This window comes from Amblyomma maculatum, chromosome 1, assembly GCF_055883805.1.
Source record: "Amblyomma maculatum isolate TAMU_Amacu chromosome 1, ASM5588380v1, whole genome shotgun sequence".
Lineage (NCBI taxonomy): Eukaryota > Metazoa > Arthropoda > Arachnida > Ixodida > Ixodidae > Amblyomma > Amblyomma maculatum.
The window spans coordinates 314,587,078-314,607,278 of record NC_139344.1 but is presented as its reverse complement, the minus strand read 5'-3'; the positions used below and the strand labels follow the sequence as shown (position 1 = coordinate 314,607,278).

At 45.8% G+C, this 20,201-nt stretch overlaps 1 protein-coding gene across 6 annotated transcripts in view; it reads left to right on the top strand.

Moving 5' to 3' along the window:
• The window catches only part of LOC146207157 (haloacid dehalogenase-like hydrolase domain-containing 5), a 52,867-nt gene extending 32,956 nt beyond the window's left edge, over nt 1-19,911 (top strand). For all 6 annotated transcript variants that reach the window (XM_084604858.1, XM_084604929.1, XM_084604703.1 and 3 more), the window contains exons 7-10: nt 4,196-4,241; nt 10,970-11,112; nt 14,290-14,452; nt 14,878-19,911. In XM_084604858.1, coding sequence (XP_084460984.1) covers nt 4,196-4,241; nt 10,970-11,112; nt 14,290-14,452; nt 14,878-15,081 — 556 coding nt within the window. In that variant the 3' untranslated portion in view covers nt 15,082-19,911. The remainder of the gene's footprint in view (nt 1-4,195; nt 4,242-10,969; nt 11,113-14,289; nt 14,453-14,877) is intronic.
• The last annotated feature ends 290 nt before the right edge of the window (nt 19,912-20,201 follow it).

The window sequence follows — 20,201 nt, the reverse complement described above, 5'->3', positions numbered from 1 at the left end:
CCTGCCATTTTGGCTGAGTGGCTATAGTGCAGAACTAAAGGACGCCGGATCAAATCCCGGCCATTGTGGCCACTTTTTGTGGAGGCAAAAAGCAAGGTGCCAGTGTGCTGTGCGATGTCGGTGCACATCAAAGAACCCAGGGTGGTTGAAACTTTCCAGAGCCCTCCACTGTGGCATCTCTCACAGCCTGAGTTGCTTTAGAACGTTGAACCTTATGGGGGTTATTCTCAAAAGAATGCGCCACGAGGGGGGGGGAAGCTGTGACCTCCAACCCGCGGTGCGAGAAGTCTACTGCAGCAGGTTCGAGCCAGAGGGGACAAACATCGAGTTACATACTCTTTTTTTTTTTTTTAATTGCGCAAGTTCACCCTTCGGCATAAGGGTTTAAATATATTGATACAGGCCTGTGGCAGCAATGAATGCCAACAGCTCTCGGTGGTGTGGGCCATGTGTCCATACCCCTGTGTCGGGCGGTCTGGTAGGGTGGTAAGAGTGGTTTCTAAGGTGTGCCTTGCGGGCCACGCGAAGACCAGGACAAGTTGTTAGGAAATGGTCTAGTGTGGCCTCCATAGCAGGGGCAGGGCAGAAAGGGCGCATGGGAGCAGTCTGGGTGGTCCAGGAAGATTTTACAGCAGGTGTTAACGCAGCACCCATGCGGACTCTTCTCAGTGCCACCTCCTCACGGCGAGTTAAATCGCCGAGAAGGTTTGATCCACACAGTGGAATTAAAGCACGCGTGGAGCGGCGAAGAAATTCTTTCGCAGGCACTGCGGCACCTTTCGCGGACAACTTTAACATAGGCAGAGGCATGTCACTTTCTGGAAACAGGACACATCATCAGCTTCTGTGAGACGGAGCGTAGTGTGGGGAGCCCACACCACACGCACAGGGCAAGGATATGTTTGCACAATATTGCAGATATTGTTGATGTCGAAGGTATTGGCTATACTCCGTAATGCTCGGACCGCTTGGCTAGATTCTGTATGCAAGATCAAAATGGTCTGGGGTGCAGCATATAGGCTGTCTCCTAATATGGACAAACCATCGCGAATGACAACGAGCTCTGCTATTAGAGAAGGAAGGTGCGTTGCCTCTGTTCTGTATGAACATATGTGGCGTATGTCGGGAAGCAATGGACAAATGAGGGTAGTATATAAGCTCTCATAGTCAGTGCTTGCTTTTACATAAGCTTGAAGTGCCCCTGTAGTGTCTGTGTAATGATCTGGCTCCGCCTCTTGCACCGAATGTTGAACTCTGCGCTTTTCTCGTAGCGGACGGTTGTTTGTCATCTGTGGCCGATTCCATGGAGGTTCCAAAGGCTTTGCTTCAAGCAGCGTACAAGACAAATCACAATCAGCGTACAAAACGAGTTACATACTCAAACAGGGTTTATTGTGCTCGAGTACACAGCAAGAGAACACTCAAATACAACCGCCTTAGCGAGCGAACGTCCCGCTCGTGTACAGGAATGAAATAAAAACCCACCAAAATGGGAAGCACATGCAAGGAGGTGAGAGGAGTGTTCTGCTCACCTGGCATGACTTCGCACTCACGGCTCATAGCGGTAGATGCGTATGGTGGTGGTCTCCCCAGCGGAAATCATGAACCGCGTGCGTGCGCGCTCAACCTCCTAAGAACCCCGAGCGAGTTGCGACAGAAGCGCTCCTCAACTCTGATCAGGGAGAGAAGGTGTCACGGTTAGGCCGGGAGGTAAGAGGGAAGCCCACGGCAGCGCCACTGCAGGAAACTGGGAGGCAGTGGGGAGTGGCTAGTGCGCCTTTTCCTCCGCCAACCTCCCTAACAGCACGCGTAAATCGTGTCATAGTTACATGCTGCCGCTATAATATCGGGGATTGTGAATCCCCACAGACTAGCCAAAGAAACTTCATCCTTTGGGGGTATGATGCGACAGCGTGAGTGGCTTCCATCAGCATCTCCCTGAGTCGCTTTGGGACGTTAAACCCCACAAACCAACCAACCAACCAACCTTGTTGATCCTCATTCGTGTGCACCCACCCCTCACAGACATGCACTCATGACACACTTCCATGCATACCTGTGGCAATCTAAACTGTTGGTTCAAATCTTCTGCCATTTTGTATTTTGTTTAATGTTTGCAAAATGGTGCTTCTAAGCATGGCAATGATAATTTAGGTTTTTGGTTCAAATCTCGTGCACTTTAGTGATTTAGTGCATGCTTGCAAGGTGGTGCTTACTCTTTTAATTGCCTCTCTAACACTACACATACTCATCAGCGTACATTTGTAAGTACCATAAGGCATAGATGTAAAGCCTCGTTGAACCAGGCCATATAAATGTGCCTGCATGGCTTAGCGCGACCCTTTCCTGACTCGGGATCCAGGTGTCCTGGGTTTGGTTTTCGTCTCACCCTCTGTAATTTTTCTTTTCAATGCAACTCATTTACTTTTCAATTCCACCATTTCACACAAGATAGGAGACCTTTTTGGCCTATGCGAATTTTCTCAACACGCTCCTACTGTTGGGTTCTCCGCTGGACGGGAACCTGGGCCCGTATTCAGAGTTTGCGTCGTTATCGAAGTGTCGGCATTGTTATGACCGTGCATCATCCGCACTTGCGCGCTCTATTGTTCGCCTGTGGGCATGGATAAGTGCTGTGGATATGTGCTGTTAGTACAAGGGCTCTAAGTGAGCCTGTTTCCATGAATCCTTTTGTGTAAGCCTGTTTTGCTTTGTGGAGACCCTGCAAATGCCAAATTGGCCCTGTCAAGGGAATGTCTAGAAAAATACAAAGAAATGTCGCCCTGTGGGAAATAGCCGGAAGTGCTTTCGTTCAATTGTTCAACAGGCTGTTATGACCGTGCATCATCCGCACTTGCGCGCTTATTGTTCGCCTGTGGGCATGGATAAGTGCTGTGGATATGTGCTGTTAGTACAAGGGCTCTAAGTGAGCCTGTTTCCATGAATCCTTTTGTGTAAGCCTGTTTTGCTTTGTGGAGACCCTGCAAATGCCAAATTGGCCCTGTCAAGGGAATGTCTAGAAAAATACAAAGAAATGTCGCCCTGTGGGAAATAGCCGGAAGTGCTTTCGTTCAATTGTTCAACCTTCCCGTCGAGAAGCGCTATGGTCAGTGAGGAATGCCTACTGTCCAAAGGAGACGACAGAGTGACACGTCCGCTGACGTACAGGACAAGAAAGGAGCAAGGTGATTACGGCCATTAGAGGATTTCCCGGGAATGCAGGAAAGATTTGCAATTGCTGGAAAGGGACAATGCTGGGAGCAGTATGCAGCGCGCACGTGCACTTGGGTTTCTGAGAAGGAAATCCAAGGAAGGAACCAGCCTATCGATTCTTTGCTGAAGAATAGAAATGTACCTCCTCGCCGTTCCCAAGCTCTACCCGCCAACAAGTGACCACGCCCAACGAAACAATGCCGGACCAGTCAGTGCATCAGACCATCAGTGCAGTGATGCGTTCGATTGGATGCCGATATCTGAGGGGCGTGCCCTGGAACTGGTTGGTCAGCATCTTCAGAGAGGGGCTGGACATAGGGGGTTATAAGGACATTGCAGAGCACGAAATGACGCTCTGAGCCCTGGGTAAACGGCTCATCCAGACGCTTCTCGCTATGAACTCTTAACGCTTGCCATTTTGCTGATGTGCCCTTCTTCATGTAAATAATCATGTAAATAAGTTTTCTCAAAGTGCCATTAAACCTGCTTGTACATATTTTACCAACTTCGAAGATTCAATCCTTCATGAACCCGGAGTCTCTGCACGCTACCAAGTGAAGGCCGGGTCGACTTAGCCCCAGCGTCACGACACTATTCACGTGACCTCGAGTCATCTGATTGGTCTAAACGCGGAACTGGGTGGTGCCACTACGGAACTGGAAGAGGTAGCAACATCACGTTCCGGCATTTCCACCAATCAGATGACTCGAGGTCGGGAAGATAGCGACACTTTCGATAACGACGCAAACTCTGAATACAGGCCCTGGTATACAGTAGCATTAATAGTTACATTCAGTGTGGTGATGTCTGATATGGGTATTGCTGCTAACTGAAGAAGCAAAATGAAGCAAGAGATGGAAGAGTGAAATTCTTTAATTTGTCAACTTTCTAAATGTGCACTTTGTTTTCGTTGATGCATTTTATATTTCTCATTTATTAGTGGCGACCTTTCTTTTCTGTCTCTCTCTCTCTCTGCATGCAGGTTTGGCCACGGCGCCTTTCTAGTCTGTTTGGAGAATTTGTACAAGGTAAGGTAATTTTTAGACTAGAACTTGTTTTTCTGCCATTTTATAGTGACTGTCGACTCCTGAGCACTTTGGCTCTCTTACATCTGCAGGTTGCTCAGCAGCCATGGGTCTGACAGCCAGCCACGTTTTCAGATGTGCTCTTATACCTGTACTCCGGTGCAGGCCTCTCCTGTCAATGCTTTGTAATGCTATCCTAGTGTGTTGCATCTGTTGTCCTACTAGCTCAACATATGATTTTTAGTCCCACTTTCTCATGTGCATTGCTAATATATTTATTTATTTAAAATTCTGTCAGTCTCATGACGGTTCTTGTAGAAAGGACATGTGATAAACTAATGGAAAGAGTGAAATATGATAAAGGAATCAAACACGAGAAAAAAATACTCGTTGTAGAGTAATGCTTATGCAGAGTTTATGAAAATTAACAATCTTTTTTAATTATTGATAACAATTAGCAATGTACACAGTATCTCTTGCTGGGCTAGTTGGTCTGACATTGTATTTAACTAAAGGAAAAAAACGGAGCTAAATATTAGACAGAACACACAGAAATACGAACGGGACAACAGAAATACGAACGGGACAGGCGCTGTCCCGTTCGTATTTCTGTGTGTTCTGTCTAATATTTAGTGCTGTTTTTTTCCTTTGGTTAAACACAAAATTAGCAATGTAGCGTGACAATTAGAGGCCTGAAAAATAAGAATATGTGCATAATACATGTTGGGGACTTTCATGTTGTATAAGGCATGGTAAACAAGCCTGTAAATACAAGAGAGAGAGAGAGAACAAAAGATACAGGCCCTAGTTGATGTTCAGCATCATGATACATATATTATGGTGAGGCTACCCAAAAGTAATTTAAAATAAGATGCCTGTCGTACCCAATTATATCGAATTTGAAGGGGATCAGAAAATAGTTGATATTGTGAGCCTTCCGTGGATGTCCTTTGATTTGTATATGCCATGATCTTCCTCTTTCATTTGTACATACCATCATCATCGTCCCGCGGCGCCGGCTCCGGCACGCGCCTGGGTTTTGTCACCGGATTAAAACGCTAGACAAGTCATCGCTGGCCTTGCCGTCACAACCTTGCCGTCTCAACCTAGCCTTCTTTCACAAGTGGTGGAGGTCGAATTCGATCCCCTTGCTGCCTCTCGCTGGAGCTACGTTCCGGTCGCCGTTTGGCAACTACCACCATAACCATGTCCACCGAGAGCAATCCCGACCCGGCCGGACCCTCTACCGCAGCTGCACCGATGCCTCCGACTCTGCCCACACGTCAACGCGACCCACCGCTGTTCGCTGGTCGTCGTGACGAAGACGTGGATGACTGGCTTGACACATATGAACGCTGCAGTGCCTATAACCGGTGGGGCGATGCTTTAAAATTCCTCGACGTTTCGTTCTATCTAATTGAGGTCGCCAGAAACTGGTTCATTAATCGCGAACCCCACACTACTAACTGGACCACTTTCAAACAGCAATTCCGCCAATACTTCGCCGACCCGGCAGTTCGGACTGAGATCGCGAGAAACAAGCTCGCTTCCCGCCTTCTAGGTCCCGATGAATCATATGCGTCTTACATAGAGGCTGTTCTTGCACTTTGTCGGCGCATTAGCCCCACCATGACGGAACCTGAACGTGTGCACCACGTCTTAAAAGGGATCAATGCTATGGCATATCACACCTTAGTTGCCCAGAATCCTTCAAGTGTTGATTCAATTAGTGCGACCTGTCAACGCCTCGACCAGCTGCAGTCCTCTCGATTACAGCCCGGCTTCGCAACTGGTCCGACCTCTGCTGACCTTGATCTGCGGGCAATGATTCGAGCAATCATCCGCGAGGAGCTTCAAGCCCTCAATCCTTTCTGTTGACATGGCTGCGATCATACTTCCGCACCTCCTAATGACGCCGTTCTCCGTAACATGATTAAAGAAGAGTTAGCTACCATCAGCCGCCCTATGACAACCGAACCTTCTGCAAACCGCCCAGCGCCGACCTACGCGCACGTCGCTGCATCCTGCCCTTCTTTGGTTCCCCCGCCCCAACCAGCACCAACATACAATCACGTCAATGCAATGGCGATGGCTCAACCTACACAACCCAATTACGCACCTTGGCGTCCCCCCCGACCAGTCTGCTATTACTGTGGTATTAGAGGACATATATCCCGCTTCTGTCGTCGCCGCCTTCAGAACGAGCGCCGTGGTTACGACACCTTCGAATGCGACATGCCTTCAACCTCATATTATCAATGCCGGTCTATTCCAAGCCCACCTCGACGATCCTCCCCACCTCCAGTATCTTCCTCTGAGCCTCGTGGGAACCATGTATCCCGACGCCGGTCCACATCCCCATACCGTCGCTCAGTTTCCCCTCTCCGCCCCGCAACCGTTCTCCCTGTCCGCCATCCGGAAAACTAAGTGTTGCAGTTTCCGGAGGTCAAACTGCACTCTGCGACCTTACTAAAAGTCCTCCTGATCGCCCGTATAACGTGATTGCTGTTATCGCTGAAGGTTTACCGGTTGAAGCTTTGATTGATACAGGGGCTGCAATTTCTGTCATTCACGCTGATTTGTGCTATTTTGGATAATTTGATATACAGAAATATGCTTGAAACGCTATTTGTAATAGTAAAAAATGATACCGCATTTGTCGAGTAATCAACCCAGTCGAATAATGAACTTGCCCTCCACTTTTTCCGCCAAGAATTTGAAAAAATAAACTGTTCTTTAGCTTGTAGTTAAGCCTAGAGTTATGTGAGAACAATCTGCATGGCTACGCTTAGGTTCGGCTTTAAATTAAAGACATGGCTTTTGCACATAATAGTTTACTATATGGTTTCAGCTTTATTTGTGCCTTAGGGGAATCGCTTCGCGTATGAGCGCCCCTTGCCTCTCGTTGTTGACCATTCTCATTCGGGTGTAGAAGACGTCTAGTGGTATGACATTGTCTCTACGTCGAAATGGGGCACACCGCCGTCACAACGTTTGAACGAACCTTCTGTCCTAGCAACTCGCTGTTGTCGTTCGCCCCTACCAACTACAGTTGAACCTGGATGTAACGAACCTCTATGCAACGAGTTCCTGAATTTAACAAGGTTTTTAAATTCCCCAACGCCACACCCATTGAAGCCAATGTATTTTCGACCTCTATGTAACGAAGGCGTTGCGGCGTTCAACCTTACTGTAACGAACTCGTGAAGCTGATCACTCATTATTTTTTTAGCTTTTACTGAAAATTTGGCCGAAGAAAGGCAATAATTTAGTGAATATTAGAACTCTAAGAAGCCAGCAGCTACGTAAACGCCTGTAATCGCAGAAATCAAGCAAAATTAGTGATGATGATGATAGTCTAGCGCCGCTCTGTGGCTAACGCAGCAGCCTCCTCAGGCGTTGGTAGTGTAGTGCAACACCAGGTGGCATTTGTGGCTGCAGTTGATTTCTTTGTAGGTAATGTAAGTGCGTGTAGCACATGCAATTTTTGCGCATGTTGTGCATTCGCCATCTTGTCCGTTGTTCTGCGTCTTGTGCACGTCTTGTGTGTCTGCGGATTTGCAGTGTTGGTTCGCCAGATGTGTTTCGGAAGTGCTAGGCCAGTTTTTCTGCCTATTCATGGGGCTCCGCCTGTATCTGCGGCGTCAGTTCGTCGTGATGAGTTCAACGGCCAGAAAACGAAAAGTTTTGTCATTTCAAGACAAACTTGCCATTTTAAATGCAGTCTCCGCGGGCGAGAAGAAGGACGTCGCCGCTCGTTTCAACATTCCAGCGAGCACCCTGTCAACAATTTTGAGTGTGGAAGAGAAGATTAGAAGTACTGTGGAGCCTGAAAAAAAGGCTAAGAAAAGATTCAAACTGTCAACATATGATGATGTGGACAAGGCAGTGTTCACGTGGTTTTTGGACACGCGAGCCAGAAATGTGCCCATAAGCTGAGCGATATTACAACAGAAGGCGAAGGATTTTGCGTGCATCTTGGGCCATGATGACTTCAAAGCAAGCAACAGGTGGCTTCAAAGTTTCAAGAGCCGACACAATGTCATCGCGAAAGTCATCTGCGGCGAATCTGCCTCTGCAGACAGCGATGCTGCTGCTTCGTGAGTGGCTGACACGCTTCCTGGAATACTGAGCAGCTTCGAAGTGGCTGAAATCTATAATGCCGACGAGGCGGCTCTCTTTTATCAGATGCTTCCAGGCCGCACTCTGGCACTTAAAGGAGATGACTGCTGCGGCGAAATGCAGAGCAAACTCCGCGTAACAGTTCTACTGTGCACCAACCTCGACGGCACTGACAAGCGAGTCCAGCTAGTTGTGGGAAAAAGTGCCTGTCCCAGGTGCTTTAAGGGGACGAAGCCTATGCCTGTGAAATACATGGAGAACACTAAAGCGTGGATGACTCGGGCAATATTTTCTGAATGGCTGAAAGACTTCAACCAGGATGTCAAGCGGCAAGGCCGCTTCTTCTGGACGATTGCGCTGCGCACCATGTTGAAGGCCTGCAGCTGTCTCACATCGAACTTGCACTACTTCCCGGCTAATTGCACATCACTGATACAGCCGCTGGACAAAGGAATAATCAGCAGCAGTTTTAAATGCTGTTACCGGCGCCGACTGATACAGAAGCTTCTTCTGAACATCCGTCTGGAATGGGAGCTGAAGATAGATATTTATCAGTCAGTTGAAATGCTTGCTGCCTCCTGGCAAAAAGTCAGGGCAGAAGTTATTAAGAAGTGCTTTATGAAGGCAGGGATTACAAAAAACATGCAGGCTGGTGCCGACGACGAGGAAGAAAAGACTTCAGCTTTATCCGATGTGGCCGAAGCATGGGATGAGCTACGCAGCAAAGGTGGTGTCCCCGACGACATCGACCTGAGCGACTTTTTGTTTGCCGACAGCGCCGCCGTCGCTACGGAAGAAATGAATGATGAGGCACTTGCCGAAAACATGCAAAATCTCGATGTCTGTGATGATGGTTCCTGTGAGCCAGATCCATGTGACGTGCCCACCGCGAAGGAGGTGATGAACGCAATCGACGTATTGCGTCGTTTCGTCGGCTCGTGCGATGACAAAGGAGCATTACATGATTTAGCTTCATTGGAGCACTGTGTTGTTCCTTCGCTCGCGCGGAAACAAGCAGAGATTACGCAGTTTTTTTACTGTAAAATAAATGCCTGAAGGGTGAGTTTACTTTCACTGATATCTAAAGCCTTTCGGTTTAGTTTCTGCATCATTCGTGCGAGCATTCATACAAAGCCTGCATCTGACGAAAACCTGCATGTAATGAGAAATTGCGAACTTTTGTTAACTTCGTTATATCCAGGTCCAACTGTACCAAGTTATCTGTCTGTCTTTTTTTTTCTCGCTACAAACAAAAAAACAATTACAAGGGTTCAGCGCTGCTGAACGAAATATTGAGTGAAAGCATTAGCTGCAGGTGACCGAGCGTTCTTCTTCTTCTTTTTCTTCTTCCTCAGCCCACATATAAAGCCCCGCTTTAACCAACCCATACGAACGTGCCTTAGTGACCTATAGGGGTAACGTGAATGCCAGGGGGTAACGTGAATGCCAGGCTCCTAGCAGGCTGATTCTGACATAACCGTCACATGTGGAATGAGAGACCCAAGTTGGCAGCTCCTGCCAGCCCACGTGGGGTGTAACGTCACAGCGTCACGTGGGTAAGACGTGGCTACCAGCTGCGCTACGCTGAAGGCTCGAAACCTAGAGTAGTATTGCTTTCGCAGTAAATGCGTTAGTCAGTGGCGCACTTTTTCGTTTTGCACCATCGCATTCCACAGCTCATTTATTGGCAGCGCACCTAGATACTGCGCGGTGATAACGTCACAGTGTGTTTATCTTTTAACATTAGCTCCTGTGGTGGCGGGGAGCGAATATGGTAGAGTGCCCGTTGATGGCTTGATTGCACAAGCCTGGTTCGATTTATCACGTCGCGCTTGGGGCTGGTGCCGTCCACTGCCACAAAATCATTGGAATGTGCGATAGCAGCAAATGCTGTTTGAAGTGAATGATGCTGAAAGCCGGCGTCATGATCACAGCTGACCACATAGTTTCGTTGATTAATCCAAATTCTTAATGTCCGCAGCTGCGATAGCTTACGTGATAGCGCACGTTCAGCACGACACACGTCGCACACCACCCGCCACGCACAGAGGGTTCACAATACATACTGGAGAAAGCATCCGATGGTCTGTCTGCCACATGCTGAGCTGGCTTGTCGGCGCATGCATAGTAAGTGCTGTTGCAAATGAAGACCAGAAAAGAGGGACGAACGGGAGAGAGAAAGCTTTGCAGAATTTTTATTGCGAAAGCAATACTACTCGCACTTTCAAGCCTTTGCGTGACTCGGCCGCAGTTACCGCAGTTATAGGTAGCTTTGCGTCTGGGGTGAGTTGGTAAAACTAGACATGTAGCGCCAGGCATCAATACTAAGCAGAAGGTGAACAAGAGGTAGGTCCTCAAGATATTAGGGCACTAGTAGATTTGGTTAGTCTGCTCCGAGTCATTTCAAAAATAGTAAAATTTGGCATGGATTCAGGGGAGACTGCTCAGACTGCTCATCTACATCTTATTGTAGCGCTTTTTTGATATGTCCTAAATGCGTTAAAGGTACACCAGCGCCAATTATTTTTGTATTTTCTGTTGTGCTGATTTAGTGCGAACATGTGCAGCTATGGCAGCAGAACTGTGCTGTGTTGATGTTACTCTTGCAGAAGGTAACGGGCAGAGACATGATCTACACTGCCCTGATTGGAAAGCCGAGTGAGATAACGTACCTGCATGCAGAGTCCTGTGTTCAGGAAGAGGCCCTCAGGCTGGGCATTACACATCCAGTTCGCCGCTTGTTCGCAATCGGGTGCGTGACTTTGTTTCTGTGTTTTTTCTCTTGCCCTGCCATCTTTGTGCACGCTCCTTCTTAACACTTTCCTGCCCATGGGAAAAGCGGTGGTTTTCGGATGGCGTCATTAACATTTTTTGTTTACAAAACTTGCTTGGTACAGGAGTGTCTAGTATCGACAGTAGAGGAGAAATTCCTCTTCACAATGGTATTAGTGGTAATCAACATATTTATTGAGCAAGTGACAAAAAAAGAACCTATCAGAAAAAAATTCTAGTTAAAGCAAACGCACAAAAGCATTAAAGTTTCTTGACGCAGATAAAACATTAAAAAATTTTAATGTATACATTTTTAAAACAAAAACCAATGCAATTTGAAATTCTAGCTTTCTGTGTACAGCATTTGCTGAGTTCGGAAAGAAAACAGTAGTCGAGGTCGACCTCTGGCTGTCTTCTAGCGGAAAACACGACTCTCTGCGCTCAGGGCGGCAAGTAATCCCGCCCGAAAGACGTTGACACTCCGCAGGTAACACCTGTGACCTTCAGAACACTGATCTCTTCTGATCAGTGCGCAGCAAAAGCGGAACTTTTCGGGGGTGAAAGCAAGACTTGTCAGGGCATGGCTATTGACGTTCCGTGTCGGTTTGACCCAGTTTCACTGTCGGTGCTCAAGTCTGAAGAGTTGAATGCTGTTAGCATCCACAGATGAGCACTCAGATGCGTCAACTTCCAAGGAAATGCGGTGTTACCGCGCAGCAGCAGCATGCGACGTCGATGCCATCATGTAACAAAGAGCCCCGATCACCTGACTCCGGAGACCATCTGGACGGGTGCGGCACAGTGGAAAAAACTATAAAACCAAAAGCGAAGCTGAAAGAAGGATTCTTCTAATTCCCACTGGATAACGCCACTCGTCGAGGAGCAATTCGAAAGGGGGAAAATTTGAATCGTGAAACCATCGATAGCGTGCTATCGATGGGAATAGGCGCAGGCAGGAAAGTGTTAACGCGGGCACAGATTGAACATGAAGAAGATGGTCCAAAGCGTGCAGTCATTTTGATGGTGTAGTTTCAGTTATAGTTTCCATGTGAAGTTTGGAACTGAGAGCACCACATGAGCGACATTTATGCACACCCAACTGAATCTTGTTAGACTTTAGGTGTTCAGCTTTCCTATGTAAATGCCATTAAGTAAGGTCGGGGAGCCGAGGGGTCAGGTCCAGTCTGTCCAAAAGTAGATGGCCAAAGAGACTTCCAGTGTGCACGCAATTGCTGCTGAGTCAAGCAGATAGGTCAGCAAGAATGGATACTCGAAATAGGAACCTATTCTGCATTGGCATCTTTACTGCTTTGACACTACAGTAGCATGTCGTGGGCTTGGATGCACACTTGCGCCACCCTGACTAATGCTGGCTGTTGCCATTGGTTGTGTCTCATGTGCAGGCTTTAACTTTGGGTGGTGACCTTGCTTGATTCGACCTCAGAACGAGGCTACAGAAGCCCTGCACTGCTGGCCAGCAGTAGGGGTTACAGATATAATAGAAGTGTGATGGAAATGCTTGAACATGGGGTCATAATATGTAAGGGTCGTGATTTTGTACGGTTTTTGTGTTGATGCACGATGGATGAGCAAGTTTTTTGCATTGCCACAATGTGATGCTTTTATCTTATCGTAGCAGTTACTAGGGCAGACACATTTTAATGGTGGCGCAATGTAAAAAGCGCCCAAGTGCTGTGTGATGGAGCTGTCCAATACAGCATCTTTCATAGCTCCTGTATCACTGTTTAAGACACCCATTTTGGAATATGAACTGTTTATTGCATCCTATTCCTGACGTGCCAAGCAACTTAACCTCAAAGTTTCAGCTCCATCAGAGCTGCAGATACTTTTAAAACTGGTATTTTCGTTTCTTCGTGAACAGTTTGCTGACCTCGCAACCGGCGCAGTTGGTGACAACATAAACTGACGTGTGCTGCATATTCTGTTCACAAACAGCATCAATCGCGGCCATTCCGCGAAGCCGCGGTAAGCCGACATGGCAGACCAAACGGCTGTCATGCCGCTAACTGCGCTTACCGCAAACTGAGCTTTTAGATTTCTGTCAGCATTTTTAATTTAAGAAATAGTGCCGACTGTGGGTGGGATTCAGATGCACGTTGGCACCTGAGTACAAAAGACGCATGAGCTCGCCTGCTCAATGCACCCAAGTACAAAAGATACATGAGCTCGTCTGCTCAACGCACGCATTGTACTCAGAAACACATCTCAAAAGCGACACGTAATATATAGAGTGCCGTCCGGTGACGTCCAATCGTTGTCCGTGCATGCGTGGACAACTTGCGTGCATAACACATAGGTTCGACCGCATGCCCTTAGTGGCAAACCAGTTTGTGCAGTGTTGCGATGCGTCGCTCCTATAGGAACCACATGGAAAGTGTGCAATATGATGTCGCCACTGCCACGTCTTTGCGTGTACTTAATGGGGATCAACAGGATAAGGTCCCAAGCACGTCCCTTGTTTGGCAAAGCGACACCAAGTAAACAGCGGTGGCCATGTAGCAGACAACGTTACTAGCTCAAGCTGTGTTTTTTTTTCTCTCTTTCGTTTTAGTTCTGTTTCTTATCACGTGCTTGTACAAAATGTGCATTTATTAGTCAGCTGCCTTGCATTCATCTTCCATTATACTGTTTCTTTGCGTCAGTAGTATGGTAGCGTCTGAGTGTCGTCTGCTCGACTGTCATCCAGTTTGTTTCCTAGAGGCTGCCGCGTCTGGGCGCAGCATCCTCACATATGGTTTTTGTGTTGATGCCTGTGCACCAGTTCTGGTGCCAACCCGTTGGAAAGGGTATGGCCCCGAGCATCATCATCATCTTCAAAGGCATGTACTTTGGCCGCATTGCCTGTGGCACTTGGTTGCTTAGTCCAAGGCCATGGGATAGGAAGGTCGTGGCTGCATTGTGATAGAGGCGAAAATTCCCATGAACTGTGCAGTGTCAATGCATGTCAAAGAATGCTGGTGAGTTAATCAGAAGCCCTTCACTATGGTGTCTTTCGTTGCCCACTTGACATTTTGGAATGTTAAATCCCACAATGCCACTACCTTTTCTCTGCCTGGGCCATTTTGTGTTACTCTCTTTGGTAGCTCAACTACTTGTTTCCTGCTGTTTTTCTTTCTCTTTTTTTTCTGATTTAAAGGGACAACATAAACACTGACATTTATGGAGCCAATCTGTACAACCGCTACTTGGAGCGTCGACGAAAAGACGACTTTTCCAAGGCGATCCTGGCAGCCGGCTCTAACTCTGCCCGCCAGACATTGAACTCCACCATGTCCAAGGATGCTCGCACTACCGCTGAGGTAAGCCTCACCACCATTTTTTGGTGGTTCTCAACCATTTCCCATGTTTCTATGTGATGCATTTCAAAAAAATAGTTGGTACACCAGCTTTGTGTGCAGGTTAGCCAGTAAAAGGTTCTGCTTATCAATTCGCTGCAGGAAGTTTCATTACTTTTTTTTTTTGTGAAACCTAATGAACATGAAGTGTTTGATAGTTTTTGTGTTGTTGTAACACTGCACTTTATGTCGCATACTATGTAGAAGGCCCCTGAGCTACTTTTGATCATAAATTCTGCTTCATGCTAGCAGTTGTTAGGCACTCATCAACGGGCACTCGACCTCAAGCCTTAAAAAAAAGAGATGAAGTGATATTGGCTGCACATGTTGCCCTTGTTTCTTCAAAGCCTCTCTGGGTGCTAAAAGTGGCCATTCACTGTTTGGCACAGATGGTGGGGAACTGTGGTGCCGTGAGCTGCATTTCCGTGCTGGTACACACGGGAGTGTACAACGAGGACTTGCACGATGACACCTGTGAACACACACCGCGCGACTTTCTTCCTGTCGAAGTTGGTCTCAAGGAGCCAGCGGTCCGCGTTGACAACATCCTTTCTGCTGTCGACCTAATCTTTGAACGGGAAGGTTTCTCTTGATGCTGTTGCAGTGCACTATGGTTTGTAATGAGGACTGTGTCGTGCACACCTCTTGCTCTCTCAGTTATGTTCTTTTAGGGATTCTTGGCTTCATGCATTTCTCTTTTTTTTTTATTTCAAATGTATTGTTACACAATAGCTTGTCTGAGATGTTCATGTAACAGCTCCTGTCTGTGTCGGTGTTGAAAGAAGAAATGAAATTAGCCATGTCTTTCTTTCTATATGTAGTGTATGACAGCTTGATACTGGAAAGCAAGTAGCTGTAAGGTGCTCCTTGGGATTTTTTTCTTTGACTGAGACTGGTTGCAAATGCTTCTTTGACGCAATAGGTTTCATTGTCCTTAGTTTTTGCTTTATGCATGGTAGATATGCATGGTGTGGTTAAACACATCATCCCAGGTATCTGATCCTATTACAGGTGCAGTTAGGAACTGGGCTCCAGGGGCTTCTCAAGAATTTTCTTCATGCTCAGCATCGTGGCTGTTACAGAATACCGCACAACACTCGAGTGTAACAAGAGCTGTGGCATTCTTTCTTGCTGTGGTTGTCTAGGAGGATTTAAGCAAGCAGGAAAAGCATTTTATTTTGCAAGAGAAACTGCACGCTACGGCGGGGCACAGTGTCAGCTTGATGCTGCTGTTGACATGTAGTGGCTGAAAAAATACATTATTCACCATTTCTCGTTACTTTTATGTGAGATATGAGGGGAAAACTGCGGGGAAAAAGTACCTTCTGGTATCATACCACAGTGAGATGAAAGCACGAGGCGGTGGCATAAGGAAAAAAACAACACTGATTTGACCTTTGAAATACCAGAATGTAAACACGCATGGAAAAAGAAAAAAGGAATGCATGCGCAAAAGACAAAGAAATCTAAAAGAAAAGAAAAGTCCACTCAAGATTTGAATGAGCGTTGCGAATGGGGGGGCACACGTCAAGGAGATGCGGCGAGTGGGCAGTGACGTAGTCGATGGTTTCCAGTTGCGGCCCGAACAGAGGCATAGGGTTGACGGTGGTGTCCACCGCAGGCCTCGGCGCTGCAGCATGTGGCAGTCAGTTGCACAAGGGACTCGTTCGCAGCCCCCAGGTCAGGCAGCAGGAGTAGCGGCGGTGAAGCGGAGGCAGCCCATGTTTAGTCATCTGGGTGGAACAGCGGAGCGTAAATCTCTCCAGGTCTGGCAGCTCGGACAGCTGTGGGTGCCAGCAGACAAACCTTCTGTCGCCAGCCTCTTCCTGAGGGATTTTGTGCCTCCCAAACAATCGAGGTGTGGCTCCTTACAGTGTGCTATGCTGCCACATGTTAGCAAGAACTTTTTTTAATGGGTTAAGCTCTTGCAAACACGTCTGGTGGTTGCTGTTATAGCACCATCTCATCCTTGGTTGGATGCAGTGTGGGAAGTTTGTTTACTGTGCCAATAAGTGTATACATTCGTCGCCTCCAATAATGTTTTTTTTGTTTACATGACCAGCCATCAGCGTATGCTTTCACTAAGGGCTAGGTTTTCTTCCTGATTATGTTTTATTCGTGGTTAAGTAGCTAGGGCTGCATTTTTACCATTATAGTGATAGATACTAGATGCATATCACATGACACTTCGATAATGGAAGCATGGTGTATGAAAGGAGGTAATGCATTTATTTTGTAGTTTTGTGTGGACTGTGGGTGGGAAAGAGGAATGCTTGTCTGCTTGGCACACTTTATTACATCAGTTTCTCTGTATTAGTATCATCCACATTCTGCTATACGTGTAAAGTCATCGCAGCCTCCTGACAAGTTTTAAAGTTTCGTGTTTTTTTAATACACTGTGTTGCTTTTTCATTTTTTACATGGGGCAACAATGCAATAAGTTTTACCATTCTGAATGTGTCTAAGCTCACCAATGTAGCCAGGTCATGTGGTATATTACTAGTTATTTCTTATTTTCTTGGCTACAAGACCCATATTTGATCAAATATGCCTCGAGAAAATGGGCAGACTGGCACACGAGGGCAGAGAGAAGTTTAGTACACATTACATTTTTGACAAACTAATGCGTGCCCAAATGCAGAGTTTAGGAATGTTTTTACCCTTAATAGGGAATTCACTAGACAGATAAATACACTTATTTAATTCACTGCAATTTAATTTACAGCATTCATTTGTATGTAAGATGCATTAGCTCCCTTGTTAGCTCATCTTAGCTTTTTAATAGCCCAGTGTAACTTTGCCTGTTTTTTGTGGGCCGAAAGCCACGATCACAAACAGGTTTAGATTTTTTTTTTTTTCCACTGCAGCCACACCTAGACTTGCCATGAGCTTTATTAGAGCATGTTCCAAAGGAAAACGTTTGTCTATGTTAAGAATATATGTGACAAGTTAACAGATGGGATTTTAACCTGACAATAAGAAATGTAAGCTTTCTGTGCTTTTTCTGATTTGTGTCAAAGGCTTGGCAACTCTTGCAGTGGTTTTTTTGTTTTTTGTTTTGTTTTTCTTTTTTCATTGAGCACACTATCAAAAGACTTCTGAAGGACTCTGGCCCATGGCTAGAATTTCGTGCCTGTGGAATTTATTAGCAGGCCCGAATTTGTGAAGAACAGAAGCAACAATTTTGCCTTCTGTTTCTTCCTTTTCTTTCTATTACATTGACCCATTTCACTTCTTATCTTAGTTGACTTGTTTTAATCAGAATTGTCACATTCGTGTGTTCTAGCATGCCATCTCCAGACTGACTGCATCACTTTCTGCATTTGTTCAACGCACAGTGTTCACATATACAGGGTCTTGAATATTTGAGGCCCAAGTTTTCAAAAAATTCTATGTGAAATCTACTGCACTATTCGAGCTGAAATAACTTTCACAAAGTAGCAAAATATGGTCTACGTTATTTCATAAGTGATTCGACATCGGTACTTGCCTAGATTTTTCGGAATCGACGAAAAACTGCTCTCGGCGATGTGCACAATTTTCATAGAAGAATAGAAACGCTGCTTTTACATGGTGCGCCATCTGTCGAGCGCTGAGGCAAGCACCATCCCGCCCATTAGCGCTCTTGTCTTGCTGTTCGACAGATGGCGCACCATGTCAAAGCAGCTTTTCTATTCTCTTCTGCGAAAATTGTGCACACCGCCGAGAGCAGTTTTTCGTCGATTCTGAAAAATTTAGGCAAGTACCAATGTCGAATCACTTATCAAATAACATAGACCATATTTTGCTACTTTGTGAACCTTACTTCAGCTCGAATAATGCAGTAGATTTTGCACAGGATTTTTTTAAAACCCGGGCCTCAAATATTCAAGACCCTGTATACTGCGTTGTTTACAGGACTTCGTTAAAGCAGGCATGTTTGGTTTGGTTACTTTTGTTCTCTCTCTTCTTCCTTTGATAACGCACACGAGAGTTTTACTTTAGTATAGTATTTGTTCAGGTGTGCTGTTTTTTTATGCCGAGTGGGCTTGAAATGAGGGCTTGCTTCGTGACTGGATTGTCCACAAACTTGCTCACATTTCACAATGCCTTGTACTGCTGTGCTAATTTTTACTAAGGAGGCAGCTTACACTTTTTTTTTCTTTTGCTGAAGCTGATAACTCTTTGGAGAATGTTTTAATGCTTGTGTACCATTGTTTATTGTTGCTGGTTATATAAGCGGTCTGTTGTTTTGCCTGCATCATAATTGTAATTATTTTCAGCTATTTACATTGCAGTGCACTGTTGCCGTCTCATTTTTATTGCACTTACTTTACTCACTGCAAAGGCTCAGAGGGTTGCCTAACTTCATGGCATGTTCTTTCCTTGTTCATTTGTGTGTGTGTGTGCGTGTGTGTCAGTAGTGCACTAAATGTCTTCGTAATCTTCACAAGTGCTACATTAATCTCAATCCTCATATTTTTTTCGGTAGTGGAAAGTTCAAACACTGCTTTTTAAATAGACTTTGGGTCATTCCACGCCAAGTAATCCAGTGTTTTTTCGACCATCATGGATTTTGTTGGAAAAAGAAAAAGTATGCTGGTAAGTGTAGTCTTTAAGTGTAGGGAACCTGTGAGATTTTTTCAATAATATCCCCGCAGGTTGAAAAAGTGCTGGATCACTGGGTGTCCATAGAATGATCCCTTTACATTATGCTTCAAGACTCTTGGTGTGGAGTGTTTTGAAACAACTGCAACTTCTTTTTTTCTTTTTTCGCTCTTTTTAAAATAAGGTATGCTTTGATATTTGTCCTGTACTTTACATTTTTTCTTGAGACATACAGTAGCCTGTTTTAGAAGGTCTGGCTTCTGTGTGTGGAAGCATATAGTTATCATTTTGTAGTTGAACAAGCCGTTCTAGAGTACCACTATATTCTTTATATTTAAGCTTAATGTCTTGCTATAATTCCTTGGTGCCTTGGGCACACTTCTGTTTGCCATTTTGTAGTAGTGCTGTTGCTTGCAGAATTTCCTCGGCATAGGTTAATATATTTCTGCTGTTAAATTATAGTTTCCTGTCTGGTTAGGAATGCAACAAACAGTGATAACTACTGTGTGCTAAAAATAACTTGTGTTTGAAGTGCCTTTTTGTAGTCTGTATGGAATGCACATTATTTAGTGGTGTTTCGGTTAGTGAGTTTTTTTAGACAAGGCCTTGACTTTTTACTAAACTTTTTTTCCCCTCTAATCTTACAACACCATTAATTGTGTTTACATGTAGTAGAGGCAACAAGATGTTTTTGAACAAAGGTGACTGACTAGTTTTTTCCCCTTTTAGGATTATATACTGTGAACTCTGTAATTTTTAATTTATCATATACTGAAGACCCACTGTGACAGCTAGAGATGCCTATTTATGAATAAAGCAATGATATTGCATCCTCGCATGGTGTTGAACAATTGTGTCTTCATCCGGGATTTGGAGTTGGATGGGCTTCGCGAGTGGAGGCTGCTCATCGTCTCATGGTTCTCATCGTCCATTGAGAACCATCTGTTGTAGATCTGGGGTCCCATGTCTTGACGGCACTGATGACTCGTGGCACAATTGCCAGTGGTGGATCGTGTTTTTTTTTTTTTTTCCGCTGTCGATGTTTCAGACGCTCTCGAGTTCCCCTCTCGTGCTGACCGCCACACAGTCCACATATGGGCTGGCTTTGATGTGCTAGGAGCGAATT